The sequence below is a fragment of the Struthio camelus genome, chromosome 27 (assembly GCF_040807025.1).
Source record: "Struthio camelus isolate bStrCam1 chromosome 27, bStrCam1.hap1, whole genome shotgun sequence".
NCBI classification, from domain to species: Eukaryota; Metazoa; Chordata; class Aves; order Struthioniformes; family Struthionidae; genus Struthio; species Struthio camelus.
Window position 1 is genome coordinate 7,841,586 of NC_090968.1, and position 14,166 is coordinate 7,855,751.

Below are 14,166 nucleotides of genomic sequence, written 5' to 3' on the forward strand. Positions count from 1 at the left end.
TGAGAGAAAGATTTCCATGGTAAAGGTAGCATCTCAAAGGATTCCAACTTTCACAGCATAGCAGCTGGGGCTCAGTCACTGTTACTTCATTAACTTAAAGGAGAAATTAAAACTCATTTTCCTAAAATGAATAAGCATTTGTACAAAACAGCTTTTTTATAAGGTTAATGGATGAATAAACTATATTTGATATCAGCTGCCAGCACCTGCTGGTTGTTCTTCACTCTTAGCAACTGAATGTTTCAAGAATGGAGATTTTTAGGACTACAGAACACTCACCTCACTATTGGGTGTTAAAAGATCCTACCTTAGAGGGAAAAAAAAGCGAGCGACTTAGTTTCCTAACTTACCTCAAAGACCGAAATATTGTTTTTTCTGTAAATTTCATTGGCTGGAGGATGAAACCAGCCACATTTTTTCATATGCTGCTGGAGAATAGTTCTGCTTTTCATATACTTTAGACAGAATTCACAAAGGTACAGCTTGGGTAACCTATAAGCAGAGGTAAAGAAAAATCAAAGACTCAAGATAACATATTTTGTACTTCTCAGTCCTGCAGATATAGAACTTGATGAAAATAAAGCTAGTATGCACTGAACTTATTATCATCACATGTGTGATAATCAGGAAAAAAACCAAAAACAAACAAAAAAACCCCACACCACACACTACCATACTTAAAGCCACAGCATGCATTTACTCTATAACGAATGCAGGTTAAAAAAAAAAAAAAAAAAGTATTTAATATCTTGCATAATTACCTTTACTCTATTAAATTAGGTTAGAAGAAATATATGTATCAACTACAATCTTGGAGAAACAACAAAAAAAGAATAGTTTTGCAGAGAGCTGAAGCGCAGCTCTCCAATAAATACTGAAGTAGAACAAAGCAGAAGAATGTTCAATCATACCTTGAGTATTCTTGTGGATATGGGGAGGAATACCAAGTCTGGATTTCATACTTGCCAAATTCAATGACAGAAGGGCAGCGGACTTGTGGATCAGGAGGCCCAGTCACCCCTACTTTCTGTGCAAGAAAAAAAAAAAAATGCTTTTGTGAATTTCCAAGTGAGAGACTTCTAGTAATTTCTGAAATAAATGGAAGTGTTTATACTTATATAGTTCATCTTCACCTACCTGAACCCATGAAGAAATAAGACGACACACACATTGCTTTCTGACACTAAAACCAACACCAGTCACGCTTCAAGTGAACACTTGATTCACAAAAGGAAGAACTAGTAAACATCTTCCTATCAAATACTTCCACTGCCTTTCACACTCCAATCACTGTCTTCCCAGCACATAGACGACACGTACCACAGTGAATGTAATATCTACCAAAACAATTTGCAGGGTACAGCTACTTGTTTATTATCAAGAGATTAGAAGACTTCAAAAAAATAATTTCAAAAATAAAATATTTTAAAATAATTTATACAACCTTTTCCTGACTCTCTGGTAGTAATTGTGTATTTCAGGGGAATTAAGAATAAGGGAACTAAATACTTTCTGCTTCAGAAACAAACACTTGCTAGTCCAGGAAGATATTACCTCAGAAGACTGTCACTAACATAGTTAAAAATCCAAATATTCCCAGTGGCTTTGTATTATCATATGACCCCCCTGGACAGCAAAGCTACTAATAAATGAGACAGCTTTTCAAGTAGGAAGTCAAATACTAACGTGAAAGGTTATCAGTGAAATACCTATAAGGAAATTTATGCTAGCAGAATGAAACTGTATCCAGGACAATGGGTTAGGGTTTGAAAGGCTAACATTCAAAATCAACACTTAATTCTAAGTTTCCTAAGTGGGACAAGTCTAGACAGTATACAGCTCAGAATGTAAGCCAAGGCATACACATTTTAAGGAACTTTATCTAGAGGCAAAAAGGATAGTAATCTCCTATTGTAATACTTAATCCAAGAGCTCCAAATGGAGCCAGAGTGATTCATGTTTCCTTCTATTCTTACTCAAAAGATAAATAGAATATTTCAGCAGTCAGTCAAAAAAGGTCTTAGGAGTTGGAACTTACTACCTGCATCAGATCTAAAGTTCAACGACTTTAAAATTATCTGCAGCTTATTGATAGATTCCTTAGGCTTCCCCTTTTGGTAAGGGAGGGATTCATCTTAGGCTACCTAATAGGAAGGAAGCTACATATGGGAGTCAATTTATCTTACTTCAGTTATAAAGCTGGATTTAATAAAGAATAAATTCTCCAATATTTATCAAAATTAAATAAGACAATATTATTACATAAGCAAAACTTTTGGTTCTGAAAGCTTTTGCTATATAGTGAGAGTTCTATGAGGAAAGGAAAGTACAATTCCTACGTTTGTGGCTACTGAAGGAAAGGTTGCATGCAACATGAGAGTTTCACCTGTTGGCAGAACAAATTGTCAAAAGAGCAAATTGTGAAGGCAGCTCTTTATAACTACAGCAATCTACAGTGAGGCTCTTCTATACTGTATTCTCAAAGGAGTCACTATTATCACCCAGTACAATAGGTCAATAACGAACACAATCATCACAGGCATCCTGACAAGTCTCAAGGAAAAGAGAGTAGTAGCATGCACCTGCAGCAATGAATCCTGCACCTGTGCCACCTTTCCAGCAACAAACCTCTCCTCCAAATGAATGCCCAGTGCAAACGTAGAGACCGAGCTCCAGTACAACTGTTTACACATCACAGACACCAGAAGAAAGCCTTCTGCAGCAAACTACTACTTCAGCTCCTATGCTAGTTGCCGATAGCTCCAAACTACTTTCTTCTTGACCGTTTAATAAGCACTCTTTGCATTTCCATTCTCTTGGGCGAGGCAGTTAGCTCAGTCACACACACCGCGCGCACACACACACACACCGTGCACACACACCGCGCACACACACTCTCTCTCTCTCTCTCTCTCTCTCTCTCTCTCTCTCTCTCCCCCTTCCTGTTAGCTGCATCACAAGCCTGGTTAACCCTTTCCCCACCAAAACCAACAACCTGCCACTTTGATCTGAAGTATTTAGTCTATACCACATATTTTCTCAAATACAAACAAGCAAGCAAAAAACATCTCTCTCTAAAACTTGCTCTTTGTCCGAGGAGATGCTTGGAGAGTATTTTCTCTATTTCCAGGTGTATTTCCACAGACCTAATTCCAGATCTTCAGCTGTTTTTCCTAAGCCGTAGTTATACTCACAAACCCTAGTAGTCTCAAGCGCAATTTACTCAGTAATGCACATGCTGAGTTTTTTGAGAATCAGTCCTGTAGCAAGGTCAGAAATAAGTAGTATTATACAGCACTATTGTTTTTGTACCTGAATAAAAGTTAATTACACTCTACCTTAATCTGCTTTATCATACACACAATGTAGTTCAGCCTTTTCATAATTCTTCGTTCGTTAACTCTTTTGGTACAGAGACTACGCTTAGTAATTGGAACGAAACCAACCCATGACAGAATCATACGTATATAAACAGAAGAAGTCAAATATCTGAAGAAGGTTAAAAGGACAGTAACACTTAAGAGAAGCACAGCTCATTAAAGTCACCACATAAATTCAAGTAACCCATCCGACTTCAGGAGGAGTAAGTCATAAAACCACAACAGTTATAAAAGTTATTGAAAAGTACAAAATAATACAAGGTACAGGTGGCAACACATACATTTATATAGAGGGGAATGCATCATCTTGATCCATAAGGAGTGAAATTACCTAGAAAATGAATGTTCTGATTGGCTAGAGGCCCCTCATGATCCATGCTGCTAACAAACAGCCCTCATATTCTACTGCTTTAACAGTCCACACATTTTACCAGCTACTTAACACCTCTTTATTCTGACATAACCCAAGGCTTTTTAGATGTTCACCCTAACCTCTTGTACTCTTATGCTCGTTTTTATATTAGGCTTCTCTTCTCATGAGGTCAGTTCCCCAAGACTCTCAACCAGCAAAAACAAAGTGCATTAGCTTTGTTGACTGTGTCTTTGATGGACTGACTCACCTAGAGTCCTTTTTTTTTTCCTTGGTATTTTCATTTCTTTGATAGGTTTGGTACTTATTGCCAGACATCAAAAATTAGATTTTACCTGCAATGCTTGCTCCTGAATATCTCTGAACAACTCCATGTCTTTTTCAGTTAACATATCCTGGCTCCCAAAAAAACGCTCCTCATTTTCCTGTTTTCCATCCCAGCCATCCTGATTGTCTGTAAATAAGAGAAAGTTGTCTTCATTTACCATTTACAAAGGAGTATATGTTTTTTAGTATAGCAGCAAATAGCTTTAGCTGTATTCAGTCACTCTGCCAGACTTTTGACAGGTAAGCTTCTGTGTGGACTTGAGACCACAAAGCCAGAAGCAGATCTGGACTTGTGACCATGTGAAAAGTAATGTCATATATTAAACCACGTCTCACCACTTAGACATTCATAACATCATGATGGCATTTATAACAACGAGACGGGTTTGGATAAACAGCTTATCACTGTGCCTGTTTCTCATAAACAAGGCTTCCAACTACCTAAAGGCCATATATGCCACTGCCAAAATCAGGACAGATGTTCTCACCCAAGAAACAGCCCTTGCATAAAAAAAAAGAAAAAACAAAACAAAAAAGACAAGACACTTCACCTCACTTCCATTAAGATGTATTATTATTCTTCTTCCAGCACCAGCCAGGCTAATACACGTAACTATTCTAAAGCTATAACCCTTGTATGTTATTGTGAAATATTACCTGCTGGTTATTAAGGAGCAGTTAAAGCTATGAAACTAATGAATAAGACTGTAAAAATCTTAATGTAAAGGTTATATCAAGGTGCAGTCACTGATTAATGTCTTAAGCTAGAAAAGAGAAAAGAAAAGGAAAAAAGATCCCTCCACCAACACCCTGTGTTTAAAAGAAGAGATGCTTTCCAGCAGGAAAGTGATGAACACTTTCAAAGTGTTCAAAGCCCGCTCCTCTACAGTTGAGGAAATTAGGAACTTTTTGCATTCAAGCATATACCATAAACAGGAGTCTTTCAGATGGGTTTTAGTTATTTATTTCCCATTTCATACTTCCATATAACTGTTCTTATTTTCATTAACCACTGCATATTACTCCCTAAATTACTTTTTCCAATGTGACATTATTTTGCACATTTCTTAGGTTATCTGTCAGCCCCTCATTATTAAAGGGCATTTTACCAACAGTAATCGTTTCGCCCTCTTCACATATCTAGATGTATATAGAGAGAGAAAGGTCTGCAGGATGACTTCCGTTTTCAAACTCCTATTCTACTATGATGTACGAACGATCACTGCATTTGAGTGTTACTTCCAGCTCCAACTTTCTAGCCTCTACCAATTCCAGTCACTTCAATATCCTAGTCTTTGAACTTTTTTTTTTTGGAGTAGAGGATACTTACATTGACAAGGTGAAAAAAATCTTTACCTGTGGGCCATTCTGAAGTGCTAGATTTCCTGGTACCCTTTTTCCTGATCCTATATTGCTGAGAATAGTCCACCACTTCCCCTCGAGCTTTTCGTCCATCAGGGGAGGGAGTGAAGAATTTAGTAAGGCCATCTATAAGCCCTTTGGTTTTCTTGTTAAACTTCAAGGTGGTGCTGCCATCTCTGCAGAAGTCCAAGACATCCGTCTGCTCCAGGTATCCTCCTTCTGATGATGCTGACTGGCTGGACAGAGCGATCTTACGCTTCCGACCCCGACCAGGGCCAGTTCGAACTTTGCTGAAGGGGCCTTTTGATCTGAAGAATCAGAAGGGGAAAGATACCATCAGAAGATTTGGTAAAGGGGTTTCTTTTAAGCTGCAGAGCAGGCTAGCATCTTTCCTACCTATTTATCAATCACTCAGAAGCTAAACATGAAGAATTTAATAATAAAGAAGTAGCCAAGAACCTGTGTATCCTACAGGAGCCAGGATTCTAAACTCCTCAACAGAAGTGCTGCACTATTTTCCCCACACAGTGAATATTATGTGCAATTAGTTTAGGATAGACTAAGATAAATAACAGATGTTTACTGAATTTAATATTAAATTTAAAAAACAGTAGATAGAATAAATAAGTTGCATGTATTATTTCAATTACACAGTTACTAAATGTTTACACTCTTGATTTGCCAAAGCTTTTGTTCTGATAGGAAGTTGCCATTAAAATTAGCTAGAAAGCTAGGGCATGCAGGATATGCACACTAAAAGGATAATCTTAGCATCTGTATATAATTCTACAGGTATATCTTGCAAGCACACTGGTGAAATAAATGCAAAAAAGGTGAACAAATGGTGAAATAAAATCAGCAATAGCAGATAGCTAGCTTTCCTTTTACTCCTCTGAATCAAACAGAAGATTCCTCTGATACCATGGTATCATAGAACACTGAAAATTAAGATATTTAAGAGAGATGTTCCCTCTACTTTTTCAGGCATTAAACCTCATAAGACTTCTTGCAGAATATCCTTTGATGGTGTTGCTTAGAATCAAGTGTTGGCTCAACATTCTTTTTAAGCCGGCTTGATTCCCAAAACAGAGGTTCTTGTGTGATGCTCCTTGGCTGTTTCTTCCCCTGCACTGTCAACTGTGATGCAGCACTACAAGCACTGCACAGTAATTGTAATTCAAGAAATTGCTCTGGCTGAAAAGTAATCCAAACATTTTCCCCCAGCCAAACTCTAACCCAATTTCCCCACAACAACCATGACAAAGCTACAGAATCTGTCCCATGTAGAGTGCCATGCAAGTGCAGAAATATGTAGCTGGAAACAGGGAAGGGACAAATATTTTTTGGCAGCAGCGTCAGATTAAACGTGTCAAACTACAGCCTCACCAGCTTTATTTTAGATTACTTAGGTTCTGCAAGCATCAATAACAGTTCTTGAGAAATGCAAAACATAAATAGCTATGCTGGGAGAAGTAGCCATCCAGCAGAATAGACTTGACAAACAACAAAATTTATCTGATTGTTCAGGAATAGTTGAAAACTAAATAGTTAATTATTGCAAGGAGTCAAATATCTAGGCACAAAGAAGCACTGAGAAAGTGGTCTTTTTTTTTTTTCTTTTTTTAACTGTACTCTTCAGAAATTACATTCTGTATTAAGAAATAATGAAGAGCTCTTCACTGTAAAAGAAATTTTTTCACAGAGAACAGATAAGACACTTCAGAAACACCTGTTGCCCGACAAAAACAACACAATTTACTCTTCTTTGAGGGACTTACGTTGTGTTTTGGTTCTTTAACCTGTTTTTGGGACGTCCTATGGGATTAGCATAGCGCCGTTTTATCTGTGCTGCCTTCTTGTGTAAAAGTTTCCTTCCTTTCTTCCGTGGTCGACATATCTGGCATATCCACATACCTGTAAAGACACAAATCCCCATCACTGGATGCAAATGCCATCTACGTAGGATGAAAAGGGGAATTACAGGCCCTGGGGAATACAGGCCTTCCAACAAAAAGGGTAAGAACAACCCCACAGGCCCCGATTATCATATATACACACACACAAAAATCAGGTACGCGATCCAGCAATATAAATTCATGTACTTTTTCCACCCCCCCCCCTCCAGATGCACTTCCCACAACTATCCAGGAACTCACTTTAATTGGTAGCAGGCTATCCAAAAAATATGAAAAGGTAATATATTTAATAATCTCATATTCTGCTTACGGATGTACTACTTCCAACCATCTCCTACAGGAAGATTTTTCCAGCTACCAAGGAAGAATCCTCCACAGATAACCTGCTCTCTGTCTGATGGAAAAGAGAAGTTTGGTTACACTCCAGGATCCTCTACTGTACAAAATGGACATGCCATCAAAAATTACAAGCCCATCTCTTCCTTTTCTATTAAGCTATTCATTCAAATGGAAGCTGATCATTTTAATCTACAAGGATCACTTTCGTCTCCTCAGATCTCAAAGATTTTTTCAAAACCCTGCACAGATGTACAGGAAACAAAAGGTGAGAGTGAAAAATCTGGATGTGCAGGTCTGACCCTCCCCAGACTAACTTTATAGGTTCTGATATCTGAAAAGCAATGATGTAAAGAGCAAGTTAAACACAGGTGAGAGGAGATCTCCTCCAACATCATCCTTAATTACCCTTTTCATCAGAAAGTCCTCACCTTTTGGCATCCTGGTAAGAGGGGGGTCACAGCACTCCATGTGAAAACCACGGTCGCATGAGTCACAAAATAGCATATTATCCTGTGGAAGAGAGAGAAAGTTAAACTCTCTTTAGATCTGCATCAAGCCCTGCATTAATTTGCCACCATCTCAGAGAACACGCACATAGTTCTCAATTACAGATATATCATCATATTTCACAGGTCTCAGAAAGACTAGCAGACATAAACAGAAGCTGCAAATACTTGATTCCACAATGACTTTATTTTGTATTTTAACAGAACATCCACAGGACTTATATTCTATTCATTCGGTCCATAGCCTACTGTAGTACTCACAGCATTTTTGCCCTGATCTCGACAGGAACTGCATGTTTTGCACTCGATACACTGCCATCGCAAAGCTTTCACTCGAACTGTCAACTCTGGAGAGAACTTCAAACAGGACGGATGACCTATTGAAAAAGGAGAAAAATGATAATAGTAAAACCATTTTAGTGCTGTTAACACTCATGGATAGCATGATGAGAGATAGCTTTGGCAATTAGCTATTTCCATACAGAATTTTCTTTACCCAGATACTCCTATTTTTTGGTGCCTCTCTCTTCTTATCTACTTATAACACGAAAACAATACCCTAGATACCATGTGGCAGGCCCACGTACAAAAGCATACCAAGATACTCTTTTCCATAACTGAAGTGAGACGTGATAAAACTGGTCATTATCACTACTTTCTTAAAGAAATCTCCAGGGGCCAAATGAACTATTTGTGTGTCAAGTTTAACTTAACCATCTCCACCAAGGAGCACAAGATTCAGCTCTGTTAATTGTATTATATGTCACAGATACATACTCTTCATACGTAGGGGTCAGAATTAGCCACTGCACTAGACTTTTCTGTCTCAAATAGCAAGGGTCTTACTAGCTGTACTGCAAGAGGTTACGTACCACTGTTGCCACAGTCAGCACAAGAGATGAGCTCTTCAGGTTTCTTCTCCCGATTTTGTTCTTTTGTACCAAGGCAGAAACTGCAGATTGGAATTGGTTCTGCAACTGGCTGTGAGGGAGAGGAAAAAAAACAAGAAAAAAAAAAAAGAGTTAAAGGTACTAAAGGCACCGAATTTATCAATTTCTATTCTACTGTCCAATTGCACAAGTGAGGGAGCAAATTATAAAATACACAAAATCATAAAAAAAACATAAGGAATATGCTGTTTAGCACTCAACATCCAAGCAGGAGAAGAAAAGGCTTGATCTCTGTAAAAAAAAGTCCAGGAGTCCTAAACGTTAGGTAGGTGAAAAGAAGTATTTCAGACGAGGCACAATATTAGCAAAATAACAAAATAGATATTAACTAGCCAAGAGTACTTTCAGCCTGAAATAAGTAGGAGGTTTATAAATCAAAGGACTGACATTCTACAACAGCCTCCCCAAAGAAGTAACGAATGCAACAAACTGATTGGTTTTAAAATGGTTATTGATCAACTAACGAGAGAGAAAGAATAACCTGATTGCATGTAATATTTGGTGTTGGAATTCATAATCTAGCAAGTTCTCTCTAATCCAAGCCTGCATTTTCCTAGGACAAGTCTGTGACTTACAGTTTTAATAACAAAGATATAAGGTAAATTTAATTTTAAAAGTTATACTAGAAAAAATATGCTACAATTGTGTTTAAAACACTGGAAATATGAAAAAAATCACATTATGGTACCTTCTAGACACATTATTTGTATAGCTGTATTATGTTACAATTTATAATTTCACATATACATTTTGCAGAGCATATTATGCAATCACATACACATGTATTGTTAATTACTAAACACAAGCATATGCCAGAAGAACATCTAGGAATCTTTACTCCAGTTAAGCCATTGCAACAGCTATATTCAGAACAGCTTTTTGCAGAAATCAGGTTGTTTCACATTGCAATAATATAGCTTGAAACAGCACACAGATGCAGTATACTTATAGCCTGAGGTGTATTCTTCAAAACATCCACTAGATGGAAGCAATCAGAACAAACACCTCAGAAGTTTTTTAGAATACTATTTCAGAATTAAGCCACACGACATGGCACGACTACCTGGGAATGAAAGCCTGAAATTCCTCAGCCTGAACACATATGTTTATCTCAGCATTTGGGTAAGCCCCAGAAGATGTTTAAGTGTAATCACCTAAAGCCTATCAAACTACCTCAGTACCAGTACATTTACAGGTCGAGCTTTGAGGGATTCCACTTTGCTCTTTCTGGGAAAGAGAGGAAACACAACTGTAGATAACAATGCCAAGCACACAAACCATTTATCTCCCGGTGAGAGGAGAAAAATAGCATTTTCTTTCTCGTGGAAAGCCAGAAAGGATCTCCCCAGCCACAGTCACCATAGCAACGTGGGCCAAAATGAGCTATGTAGGGATTCTGCATCCTCTTTTAGCACTAGAGGAGAAGACTGACTGTATACAAAACCTTTTCTTTTTGTCCATGACTGGACTCCGGATGCCACACAACTCGCTGTTTGCGGTCACTATAAGGAATATCGGGGTAAAATTTGTGTATTGAGGATCTCTCAGTGCTTTAATTTCTTTGAAATCAAGATTTCAGGAATTACTTTCACTCTCTACATTCTCAGAAGCATTCCTATTCCCTTGTCCCCTTGCCTGCAATCTCTTCCTGAGCAGTACTTACTACGTCTCAGAAGAAGTTATTATTAATTAACTTTGATCTTTCCCATAAGAACAATATCTAGGGGTTTTTTTGCTGTATTATCCACATCTCAATACTACACAGAGTGGATCAGCACCATTATTTCTATTTACAGATAAGAAAATGCCCAGAGAAAGTTCCTTGAGTAATGCCACCAAGCAGATCAGCAAGAGAACTGAAGAATGCATTAATCCCTATTTAGGCATCTACTGGTCCTCTCTGAAAGAAATGCAATGATTTTCTTGATTCACAACAAAGATGTAGTATAATGGTTTATAATCCCTCAAAACAATTCCAGCATGTTCGTTCGTCCTTTATATTTAGTCAGATATTAGTTCAGTCATTTTAAAAAAAAAGCTCATCAGATTCTTTTAAATAAAGCATATTGTAACTTCCACAAAATTACAAGTGCAGTTTTGCCAGAAATCATCTCATCAAACATCGTTTAATATCTCGGAATTGTCTGTTTCCTCTCATCACAAGAAAGTTTTATTTCGGTCCAAGGTGATGAATTTTCATACAGAATCTCAACTGCATCGTTGACATCATCTTTCACAGAGAAGGTAAAGAGAAACATTTATCTTTTGTCACAGAAAATCTTTTAAAGTGACTGAACATTAGACAGCAACAGTTTCTTCACATAAACAGCTAAACCTTACTTTCTGACATAAACAGCTAACTGATTTCTAACTCAGGGTTAAGAACCAATGTGGTATTAAAGTTGCACTATGAAATGCTAAGGTTTAAGCCCTGTATTACAAAAGCAATTAAGCAGAAGAAAGCTTAAGAACGACAACCACGTTATGACAAAATCACTTATATTATGCTAGGCTCTTCTGTTAGCTTTGAAATTACCAAATAAAAGCAGAAATAATTAACTGTATTAAGACTGCCAAAACCACACACACAAAAACCCACAACACTCAACCTGAAAACCCAGAGTATCCTTGCTTTTGAACACAGTAACATTCCGTGATACTGTAATGGAACGAGCACAATTTTTTTTTAATATAGATAAAAGGAACGATATATTTTCAGAACTGAAATCTACATCAGACCTCAATGTAAATTTGCTTTCATATTTCAAAAAAAACATTTCTGGTTTTAGTTCAAAGGACTGTAAAATGATGATTTAACTCATACACTTCCCATAAGCTGAAGATACCTACTCTGCATATCATGTTACATAGAAACAAGCTACTAACTGTAAGTACTTCGAAAAGCTGTCAAAATACAGTCACAACTAGACAACCAACAGAATTCCTTTTCCCCCCATGTAGGTAATCACAGTAGCATTTGAAGACTACTTATTTATGGAGAAGGGCAGTACCCCTAAAGCATAAGGTAATGAATCCAGACAAATCGTATCTGGATGCTTCTGGCAATCACACAGTAAGAGCCGATGTTTTTAAATCAACCTTTATGGACACATCAAAGATGCATTTGGTCTAACATCCGCAAGTATAGCAAAATGGACATAAGTACATGGTTACACCTGATTAACTTCAGTGAATTGCAGTATAACTGCAGATACAACACTCAAACTTTGGGCACCGCTTAGAAGAAAGACTACATAAGCACTAGTTGGTAGTTATGTTTTTCAATTTTTTGAAGAAATGAATGAGAATAGCTTTACTTCTTTGGAAAGAGACACAAGCTAAAGCCCCCCACAAAGACAGTTACATAATTTGAACAACTGACTCCCTTGAAATCATGAAGTATAAAAGGGAATTTCTTCAATAGCCAGCTCTGGTCAACATAACAGCAGATGCCATGGAATGAGGCAAATTGGATGAAAAAGACAAAAAGATTTCAAGATTTTTGGCAGCAGAATTAGGTGTACATGAAAGATGACTTAAGTAGTAACAAATTATCACTGGGTTGCAAGCAAGAACTATAAAGAGAATAGAAAAGCCTATAAGAAAGGGGTGGGAGGGAGGAAGGGGAAAGCTCCTTGCAGGGACCAGATGATAAAATTGTGAATAATAACACAAAAAAAGGAAGACACATTTCCATCTATTTCTATGTTTAAATATTACAGGTAAATATAAGAAGATTATCAAACAGAAATGATATTATCACGACTACCACTAGGACTGTGTGTCTAGTTCTAGTATCCACCTAAGAGCAGGATATGGCAACAAATTTCAAAGGAGGGACAATGAAATTATTCAAAAACAGGAGACACAGGGAAATGAATACATTGGATTATAAATAAACAAACTGGACTACATATAAGCAGTTATACATGGAAGAAATATTCAACAGTAATAGAGCAACCTTTCTGATGATGGCAATAGCAGATGAACCAATTCTTGGCAGTTAGATAGGCACAATCTTGGAATGAACTATATTAACTGACCTTGCATATAGAAAATAAAAGACAAAACAAGAAAAACCCACAGCCAGCAGATTTATAGACATTAAGCAGCTCTTTTCAAAGCGCAATGGGTAAAGAATCCTAAGCACAGCATTTATTACAATACATCACAGAATTATTATCACAAACATGAGAAACGCAGAAACATTCAGTAAATATTTCTTCTTTGTTTTGGAAAAAAACTACTGATGTAATCCTATCAAATGATGCCAATGAGATGCCTTTCTCTGCAACCCAAAGTAGTTCCTATTTAAAGTCTGCCAAAGTTAGAGGCAACATGCCAATAGCCGACGTTACTATCACTTTGAGCCTTCATGATGCTTTTTAAAGATCTGTTTCTGTAGACTTTCCTAAGAAATAACAACTTCAACAAGTGACAACTTAGAAGCATTAAATATGTCCTTTCTGTTAATACCTTCTTATCCAGTGGTAAATATTGTGCCATTGAACACTGCAATCCTACGTATTTATTGATCAAAAAAGATCCTTAGAACAATAGAAGGAACTAAAAAAGTTTACTGTTTAAATATATTAGAAGAAATGTGGTGTATTTAAACCACTTGGGTATTTCAAGAAATATTGACTATACTATATCAAATTTCCCTCCTGGTCCAAACTTTCATTTAAATGATGTTACATATAACATCCTCCTCTGTCATCAGTACCGTTTGATCCAGTTTTATGAGACTCGCACATCTCTATGCACTTGAATGTTACCAAAGTACATGCAATTCATTCATATGATAAGACTGGGCATAGCTGCATTTCAGAAGTAACAGTAGACACTTCTGGATGCTAGTAATCCAGTTCTCCACAGAAGGTATCAATCCCTTTGACTTCAATTGCATATTCACATCTTGCTGGTCCCAACATTGTGGTTAATTTTGTAGGCGTCATCTTAAAAGTATTGACTTGTTAGTTGGCATGCACTGCAGACTGGAATAGTTTTTGCATA

The 14,166-nt window shown here is 37.2% G+C and overlaps 1 protein-coding gene across 1 annotated transcript in view; it reads right to left on the reverse strand.

The window, feature by feature from the left end:
- KAT6A (lysine acetyltransferase 6A) overlaps positions 1 to 14,166 on the reverse strand; it is a 49,939-nt gene that overhangs the window by 17,659 nt on the left and 18,114 nt on the right. The window contains exons 4-11 of the mRNA XM_068920658.1: positions 9,073 to 9,181; positions 8,462 to 8,577; positions 8,123 to 8,204; positions 7,218 to 7,353; positions 5,434 to 5,747; positions 4,086 to 4,204; positions 912 to 1,027; positions 351 to 492 (exon numbers count right to left, since the gene is read on the reverse strand). Of these exons, the coding sequence (XP_068776759.1) occupies positions 351 to 492; positions 912 to 1,027; positions 4,086 to 4,204; positions 5,434 to 5,747; positions 7,218 to 7,353; positions 8,123 to 8,204; positions 8,462 to 8,577; positions 9,073 to 9,181 (1,134 nt within the window). The remainder of the gene's footprint in view (positions 1 to 350; positions 493 to 911; positions 1,028 to 4,085; positions 4,205 to 5,433; positions 5,748 to 7,217; positions 7,354 to 8,122; positions 8,205 to 8,461; positions 8,578 to 9,072; positions 9,182 to 14,166) is intronic.